At 40.6% G+C, this 9817-nt stretch overlaps 1 protein-coding gene across 3 annotated transcripts in view; it reads left to right on the forward strand.

Moving 5' to 3' along the window:
- The window catches only part of LOC108792765 (G-protein coupled receptor family C group 6 member A-like), a 37790-nt gene that overhangs the window by 16753 nt on the left and 11220 nt on the right, over nt 1-9817 (forward strand). For 2 of the 3 annotated variants that reach the window (XM_018563613.1, XM_018563632.1), the window contains exon 4: nt 4256-4471. The exons of the other annotated variant lie outside the window; for it this stretch is intronic. In XM_018563613.1, the coding sequence (XP_018419115.1) occupies nt 4256-4471 (216 nt within the window). The remainder of the gene's footprint in view (nt 1-4255; nt 4472-9817) is intronic. 3 annotated transcript variants of the gene reach the window in all.

Raw genomic sequence — 9817 nt, forward strand, 5'->3', positions numbered from 1 at the left:
GTGACAGGGTGGGGGGGGGGGGGGATTTTTTCCAATTTAAGGTCTATGGTTCCTTTGCTGGTGCCTGTTTCACAATCAAACATTTCAACCAAACATTTCTCCACATAAGACGGCAGAGATCTACTAACTAATTTACACTATAGTGCAGGCAGGGCCGGATTTACTCTCTCTGCTGCCCCAAGGCCAGGTTCCTCAATGCACCCCCCTACCCGCCAAACCCCACCAAGGAGAATGGCAGACCTGCAGGCTGCATACAAGTGATTTCGGCCGGCATCTCCGGGATCTCTTGCCATGAGTTTTGTCCATTTTCCTATTGTTTGGTAGACTAGTATTACAGCCATGGCATGGCCCACTTTTTGATAAAGGCCTCCTCAAATGTGTATTTCACAGCACAACAGCATACAAGACATCTGAGAATAATAAGTGCATAGGAAAGGTTTTAGTAGTATTATGGCCTCTTAGGGATCCTAGACTGGTAGCAGCACTGGTTAAAGTTACAGGCTGCACCTCCATCTTTAGGTTCACCCCCACTGCATCAATAAGAGTCAAAATAGTCTCTCTTTGTCTGCACAGGGGCACTTTTCTCCTGCAGGGATTTGTGAGTCTCTTTATCGGGTAACGCTTTCACAATTGAAGGCTCATAGGCAGTTAAGGCTGGAGGCAGGTCAAATGATGATTCTGGAGGGAAGGCATTAAGGTATGCATGCTTATGTCCTATGTGTTATGAGCCAGCAATGAAAATTGCAATTTGGTCCATAAAATCCTACATGAAGGCGGTAAAATCCTATATAAAGGCAGTGAAATCCAGACTAAAGCCTGTTGGTTTCATGCCCTTGAGAGGAGACACAGCAGTCTCCCTGAGAACTGTTAGTGGATTGGGAGCTGGAGGTGCCCGACACAGCGGGACTGCTCCTCTTGTGTTTGATATCTGACATGCTGCACCACAAACAGGGAAAACATAGCTAACATACAAGAAAAAAATAACTACTGCAAGCAGGAGAGGTTCAAAAGGCTGGAGGTGACTCCACACTGTAGGCCACAGCAAGGGTGAACCTGCAATTAGAAGCAGTAACAGAAGGGTGCTCAATCATGCTTGAAAAGAGTGGGGAGTGTGCATGTATTGCATTCCATCTAGTCACACAGCACTTATTTCCTCAGTGTTTTATCCATTTCCGAAGGGGGGATAATAATGGAGCCCAAGGGGTCTAACAAAGCAGTTCCTGATGCTCACGCCCGTACTCATTAAGAGTCTTCAGAGACCGGGTCACATCAGAGGCCGTGTCATAGCACAGTACACAGAGGTCTGGAAAGTGCCACAAGCACAGCCCAGTGTTGAAAGGTCCAATTTCAATCATCCAGTAATGTCTAAGTATGACCTTCAAAGCTATTGCTGAGGATATGCCGACCCAGATATTTCATAAAGAGATAAGCTCAACCAGCTTGTAGATGAAGTCTTGATTGAATGAAAAAGTAATTTTGAGAAAAAAAAGATGGTTACTAAAAGCAATTAAACTTTTTTTCTTTAAAGAAAAGATGTCAATCCTCCTAGAACACTAGCAAAAAAAACCGAAGGAATGCTGGAAATGGAAGGAGTTATACCAGAGACTGGATCGTGGTTCTTTTGTTTACCAGTGTCCAAATCCTCCTGCTGGCAACAGTATAACCCAGAGGCCATTGTCTCTGAATCCTGAATAGTCCCAGAAAAAATGAGAAAGAAATTGTCCTGCTAAATTCTATCAAACTCTGAAAAAGGATTAAGAGATGGTAGGGTATACAGCAATGTATTACTTGCCAGTGGCAGTACAGTTTTAGGAACTGAGAATATGCCTACCTTTTATTTTTACTTTGGGGATAGGGGGTGCAGTGAATGTGAGTGATATAATGTAAGGTGGTTCAAGTGCACGCTGTTCTTACACTTATTTTTTTTCTTCCTGCAAACAAAGGGTAGCTCCAAAAACAGCTGATTAGCAGCAAGTGAATGTTGCTCTTTGAGCACCCTAAACTAAAAAAAAAAAAGACCTTATCAACATAAAATAAAAACCAATATACCACTAAAAGAAAGACTTGCAGCATTAAAAAAAATGCCTGTTCATTTAGATCTGGCTGCCCATAGAGTAACATTGGGCTTCCAATCATATTAGCCCGAAAAACTGACAGGCAGACTTGATCAGACCGCCCCTGTGAATGGGGCCTTATGCTAACAAAAGGACTCCCCCATGATCCTATTAAGGCAGTTCTAGTAGTAGGAGGCTGTTTATAAGAAGACAAAGACTAGTTATGGCCCTGGGTGGAACCATAAATAGATTCCCTTCAGCAGGAAAATAGTAGCAGAAGAGAACTTTCTCATGGGAAATTACTTTGACATGGTTAAGAAAAATAAAATGTTTTTGCTGGTCCAATGCTGTCAGAACCCCTGTGTCTCAATAACCTTTACAAACACAGCAAATATATAATACAGATTTTGTCACTGATCCTGTATTATCAAGTGCTGTTAAATATACACCATGAAATCTTCAATTTAGTTTTTTTTCCAGACAGAGACAAACTAATGTTGGCAATACAGTTTTCTGTGCTGCTTCTGTTACCAGGAATTAAGCAGTGCTTCATGTTAAAATGAATATTATTCTGCATGAGCTGTTTTTTTCTCCTCATGAAAAAGCAGTGTTTCATGTTTTGTTTTTTTATGTCATCCTATCAAAAGGGCTATAAAACTCAAATAAAATGTAAACACAAGTTGCTTATCATTTAGAACTAAGTGCTACACTTATCTTATTGGGAAAAAAAAACTACAGCAGAAGTCAACAACAAGCTCAATTCACAAAGTTTAACAGAAGGATAAGTATCTTTATTTTAGCCATGTAACTTTAATTTTCAAATCTTATTGGTCTCCACATAAAACAACTGTCACTTTTTTTAAAATAAGTAGCCTTATCCTGGTGTGCTACCTTTGTGAATTAACCTTATTGTCAGTTACAAAGTATGCACTAAAAGAAATATTTATCAAAAAATGATTTCTATTTTATTGGCTCACATTAAAAACTGTAAAAGCTCAACTCCAGCCAAAATAATTTTTTTCAGTTTTATATAGAATGGGAAGTGGATAGATCTCTGTCAGAATTTTTTGGTTGTTGTCAGTGGCTCCATTGAGAAGATTTTTTTTTGCTTCACTAAAAGTGTCCCCAATGGCGAAATCATCTGCACTGGGACAGGAAGTGATGGGGAAATCTCCAATCAAGACAAAGAAAGCAAAAAACCCTTTTGTCTTTTAAAACAGGGATGGGTTAGAACAGTGGTTCTCAACCTTTTCAGGGCCGGGACCACTTGGTAACATTTGCCAAGTTGTGGTGACCCCCAACCGTAAAATTTAGGGATGCACCAATACTAGTATCTGTGTGGGCTCTCAGGAGGCTATGCGGGCTCTCAGGTTGCTAGTGGGACTCTCTGGTGGCGTCCAGTGCGGGCTCTGTAGTGCCTAGTTGTGGGCTCTATGGTGATCAAGCATTCACCTTCCCTCACTCCTGCCTGCTCTCCTCTCTCTGATCCTCTCCGTCCGCTGCTGCTGCAGCGCCACATAGGAGAACTGACACTGCCACGCTAGGAGGAGGCTGAGTAGCCTCTTACCTAGAGCAGCACAAGGCAAGTGGGGACCCCCTCAACTGTGGGTTGCGACCCACTTTTGGGTCCCGACCCACAGGTTGAGAACCACTGGGTTAGAAGAACCCTTATTACTTTATTACAAACACTCCTCTCATTTCTTGTACTAATGTCATTGGAAGATTTCCTCTGTATTCCTGTTCTGGTGATAACTCAACATTTTGTTCCCTTTTAACTTTGAATCCCAGTGACAATGGTCACCATAACAAATAGAGAGGGTGAATCTCCAGAGAGGAGAGAGATAGCAATAGACACTGCAGAGGTTCTAGCCCTTCCATGCTCACTCCAAATCCAAGAAAATGTTTGCTTTTGTTGAATATGATATTTGATGTCATATTTTTATGTCATATTCATATTCTTGTTCTTAGGGTGAAAAGTTTAAAAAAGGAAAATAGCTTCCGTTCTTGCATATAATAATATTGTTATAATTTGTTATAATAATTATTATTATTGTCATCATCATTATTATGATCTTATAAAAAATATAGGAGATGTAACTAGAACGTATATAGTTTGCTGACTGATGCTTCTGAGTATCTACAATAATATGATTCCTGCTTTGTGTATCAATAACCCAATTAATAATTGTTGTATGTTACAGCTTCTACAATCCCTGAAGGCTGTTAATTTCACTTACAAGGGTAGGACTCTCTTCTTTGATTCCAAAGGTGATGCCAGTACAGGATATGATGTGCTAATCTGGAAAAAGGGCCCTGATGGAAAAATAAATATTACCCCATTTGCAGAATATGACACACAGAAAGGTGTGTTTAGATTTAGCACCAAGGATAAAGAAAATGAGTTCACACTTTTAAAGGTAAGAAAACAAGAGCAATCTTTACTTTTACAAATTTAAAGTGACACATGTAAAGTATTAGCGTTGCCGTTGCTGGACTACTGAAGAAAATGCTAGTTGCTTGCTTGTGTCTGTTTCAGGGCTTGTTCACACCAGCAGCCGCACTTAACTGAATGGCTGCTGGTCTGCGCGTGCCTGGACAGTAAGGATGTGCTTAATCAAGCTATATCACACTGTTTTTTTGTTAGAACTTTATTGAAATGTAACAAGGGACATTTCATTAAGTTATATGGACGCACCATGATGCGATGCTGCCATACTTTTTTTTAAGCACACAGTGCTGGAACGTGGGGGTGTGAACTTTACCCACCCAAGACAAGGCAAATTGCTTTGTCTTGCATTCGGGCTGCACTGGAAAAAAACAGCCAACACAGCCTGAATGCATTTGGTGTGAACAGGCCCTTAGTGCTTTTGTGTCACAGACCCAGAATATGCATGCTATAAATGAGAGTGAGAAAGGTTTCAGAATATCTTATACATATACCTGTTTAGACCCAGAGGGGGTGATTTACTAACCTAAACACACGCACGCACCAGGTGCGTGTAATTTTTACACAGCAAAGCGTATTTATCAACCAAAAAGTCTCTATAAGCATGTTTCCACTAACGCCATATATGGAAAAATCATGCACATGATGCATATATAATGCTGCTTCACAGTTTAGACAAAAATGGTTAGCTCATGCATTTACATTCCTGCATTCATCAACGCAAGCAACACAATGTAGAGCTAATTTACACAACATCACCTTGCAATTCAGGGCAGGGCTTTGCACAACACACCTGCTGGGTGTGTACACACTACAAAGGTGTTTAGATTCCACCCATAGATCATGCTGGGAGGGAACACACTACAGAGGTGTATACATGTTCGTGGTGTGTTTATAAGGTTAGTAAATCAACCCCAGAGACTCAGAAGGCAGTGTGATAGGCTGATATAGATAAGGGTTGATTAGTAAAAGCTTAGCTTTCAGTTATTATTATAATACAGGATTTATATAACCATGGGACCATGGGGAACAAAAGTAGCCACCCTCTAGAAGGAAGTGTGATACACAAGTAAGCTACATTTTTTGTTATTTGAGTTATTTGAATGCAGTATCAGCTGTGCAGAAGTCATAAATCTGAGTGAGAAAAGCTATGCTTTTCTAACAAGTTAGGTTAGCTGGAGACAGTTCAATGCATAAAACACTTACAAAATGAGAAGACTTAGCACAGCAACAAGATATAAGGTGGCCTTGCTGAATCATCAAGGTCTCTCACAGGCAGAAATTTCAAGGAAAACAGGTGTTTCCAGCTATGCTGTCCAAGCTTGTATGCAGAAGTACAAAGAAACAGGCAGCGTTGAGTACCAAAAATGCAGTGGTCAGCCAATTAAACTTAGTGTAGTAGATGCAAGACATATCATACTGACGTCCCTTTGCAAATGGAAGATGTCAAGTGGAACTATCAGCTTAGACTTAGCTGAAACCAGTGGGATCTTGGTACACCCATCTAAAGCCTGCAGAAGTCTGGTCTTCATAGAAGAGTAACAAAGAGTACAAATTTGAAATATGTGTCTGTTATAGAAAGTAATTTGTTTGCTGAAGGCCTGGTGAGTGGTACATAGATGAGTGTCTGCAACGCCATATATGGAAAAATCATGCACATGATGCATATATAATGCTGCTTCACAGTTTAGACAAAAATGGTTAGCTCATGCATTTACATTCCTGCATTCATCAACGCAAGCAACACAATGTAGAGCTAATTTACACAACATCACCTTGCAATTCAGGGCAGGGCTTTGCACAACACACCTGCTGGGTGTGTACACACTACAAAGGTGTTTAGATTCCACCCATAGATCATGCTGGGAGGGAACACACTACAGAGGTGTATACATGTTCGTGGTGTGTTTATAAGGTTAGTAAATCAACCCCAGAGACTCAGAAGGCAGTGTGATAGGCTGATATAGATAAGGGTTGATTAGTAAAAGCTTAGCTTTCAGTTATTATTATAATACAGGATTTATATAACCATGGGACCATGGGGAACAAAAGTAGCCACCCTCTAGAAGGAAGTGTGATACACAAGTAAGCTACATTTTTTGTTATTTGAGTTATTTGAATGCAGTATCAGCTGTGCAGAAGTCATAAATCTGAGTGAGAAAAGCTATGCTTTTCTAACAAGTTAGGTTAGCTGGAGACAGTTCAATGCATAAAACACTTACAAAATGAGAAGACTTAGCACAGCAACAAGATATAAGGTGGCCTTGCTGAATCATCAAGGTCTCTCACAGGCAGAAATTTCAAGGAAAACAGGTGTTTCCAGCTATGCTGTCCAAGCTTGTATGCAGAAGTACAAAGAAACAGGCAGCGTTGAGTACCAAAAATGCAGTGGTCAGCCAATTAAACTTAGTGTAGTAGATGCAAGACATATCATACTGACGTCCCTTTGCAAATGGAAGATGTCAAGTGGAACTATCAGCTTAGACTTAGCTGAAACCAGTGGGATCTTGGTACACCCATCTAAAGCCTGCAGAAGTCTGGTCTTCATAGAAGAGTAACAAAGAGTACAAATTTGAAATATGTGTCTGTTATAGAAAGTAATTTGTTTGCTGAAGGCCTGGTGAGTGGTACATAGATGAGTGTCTGCAGGCAACAGTAAAGCATAGTTGAGGTTCCTTGCAATTTGCAGCTGCATTTCTAAAAATAGCATTGGGGATTTGGTCATAATTCATGGTCTTCTCAATGCTCAAAAGTACAGGCAGATACTTATCCTTCATGCAGTACCATCAGATAGGTCTCAAATTCATTCTGCAGCAAGACAATGACCCTAAACATACAACTAAAGTCAAAAAAGAACTATCTACACCAAAAAGAACACAGACTCTTGGAAGAGATGGTATGGCCCCCACAGAGCCTTGATCTCAATATCTGGGATTACAGGAAGAGACAGAAGCAAATTACCTATGGTCAGCACTCCTAGATGATTAGAACAACCTACAAATACCTAGAACTTTTGCACAATACTGTATGTTGTAAAAATTAACAAGGAGACTGGTTGATATGGGCAATACTTCATTTCTTTGCTTTACTCTTCCTTTTTATAAGACTTAAACTAAGCTCAAAAATAATTAATTGTGTGTTTCTCTAATATAAGGTTACATGAACCTCACTACAATTTATAGTATCAACATATCTCTTTCTACATGACTGTTTCAAGCGTAAGACCACCTAAAACTCTTGTTTCAGCTATTGAGCATTGAGCCTCTATTGCTATTGCAGGTGCTTTCTCCATAAGACAAACAAAAATATGAAGGTAAAATTGTGACAACCCTGCAAAGACTGCAGGCTTTGGAACTCAGGTGCATTCATTTCACCTCTGCAATCCCTGAGAGATTAACATTTCTATGTCTGGCTGAACTGTTTCTCTATTATCATAGGAAGGACCATTTCTGGGGAGTGCCGCTTTCAGGGTTAATGTAACCCCTATCATCATTAAAAACCTTCTAATGGCCTTCCATCAGTCTCCCATTAGCATGGGCAGTCTTAATTCTAGCTGAAGAACTCCACACCACAGTATAAGCAGGTTAAGATAGGAGAGAAGTTGTGATATTCCCTTCACTGAAATTTTAGTCCATAAACCTAAGTTATGTTCACTTTAAATAACTAACCAGTCATGTTTCAGCAAGAAGCCTTTTTTATTAAATGCCTCACACATTAATGGGTACTCCAAGTGAACATGGGTTCATCTTAGTTGTTAACATTTACTTTGCAAGGTAAACATACCTCTAATCCTTTAGTAAATCAACCCCACTGATTGTGAATGAAAAGGTTGCTATACTACTGCTATTTGATCTGTATCTGTTAAGATATCCATAGACCTGAGATGGTGCTTTAAAACCCTACTGACTAAATTGATTTTATTTTTCACTTAATTGACTGTGGAATAAAATAATCTAAGTGTGCATGCTAATTCACTGAGTAGACATCACTGTCATCTGCTTTATTTTGGTGAGCTGTAACAAATGGTTGAGAAAATCCATCCCAGATTGATCAACTTGCGATGCCCACAGAGCTTTTAGGCCTCTTTCACATGTGTGCTAAAATCAGGCATTAGAGAGGTGCTTAAAGCCTCTCTGCTGCCTATTAACGCTCATGTGGGATAATGCAATAGCAACCGTCCAGTGTAGTTCACACATGGGAGTTAGCAATGTGTTGTGTTGCTGCATGTTAAAAAAAATAGCATGTTGTTGACACTGGACAAATGCCTCCATTGAAGTATATTGGAAAGCCCCTTAAATGCTCTGTCAATGCTCCTATGGCATTTTACGGGCATTTAAGAAATATTGCACAGGTGTTTTAGGAGCGGCAGAGGAGGTTTTGCAATCCAAGAAACCTCTGACGAGTGAGTGGACAGAGTAGGTACAGATGCCACTTCCTGTCTGCACAAAGCCAGCATTTTACTAGCAAGAGGACAGCTTCTAGACAGGCACTTGCAGCCTGTGACAGCCAGACCTATTCCACCCTGTAGGGCCAGCGGTTAGAATGTTTATAGACTAAGGGGTCTATTCACAAAGCTGCCGAAGGATCTGGCCGTAGCTTCGGCCGATCCTTCGGCTGGCTTCGGCCCCAGGACCCCTTCGGTTCAGGAGAACCGAGGGGGTGCTGTACGGACTATTCACAATAGCCCGTACAGCTCCCGATCACGGCCGAGCAGCTCAGTCGAGCGCTGAGCCGTGCTGAAAGCCGAAGCTGGCCGTGCTTCTGCTTCTGACAGCTGGGCGGCGCCAGCCGTGATCTTACGGCATTATCATACCTGGGATGTCTACTGGACTCTTGTTTGGACAGATTTAGGTGAGTTATTCCTAAGATTTACTAAGAATTACAGGCCTACAATATAAAACAACAAATTTCCATGAAAAACAATGTACCGCTTTGGGATGCTAAAATCCTGAATAATCATACCGCCAGGGAGGTTAAACAGACCACACTAAGGATGATTTACTAAAGGAGTTGAGACTCTTCTCTCAATAAATTGTGCAAAGATTCACATAAAATCTCCAATCATATGAAATGCTAATTTAATTTTTTGTTTCATCCGCATATGACTGGATAATTGAATCTGTACTCAGTTTATTGGGTGAAGATTATCCACTCCTTTAGTAAATCAACCTTACTCCATTCTACACAACTCAATGCACACCTCACCAAGCAACCCATTACATTCTACAGCATGCAACCCAATACAGAACGCACCACATACCCCATTAAACTCCACACCACACCACACAACTCAATACATACTGTACCAAGCATCCCA

Source organism: Nanorana parkeri, unplaced genomic scaffold, assembly GCF_000935625.1.
Source record: "Nanorana parkeri isolate BGI_ZX_2015 unplaced genomic scaffold, ASM93562v1 scaffold22, whole genome shotgun sequence".
NCBI lineage: Eukaryota > Metazoa > Chordata > Amphibia > Anura > Dicroglossidae > Nanorana > Nanorana parkeri.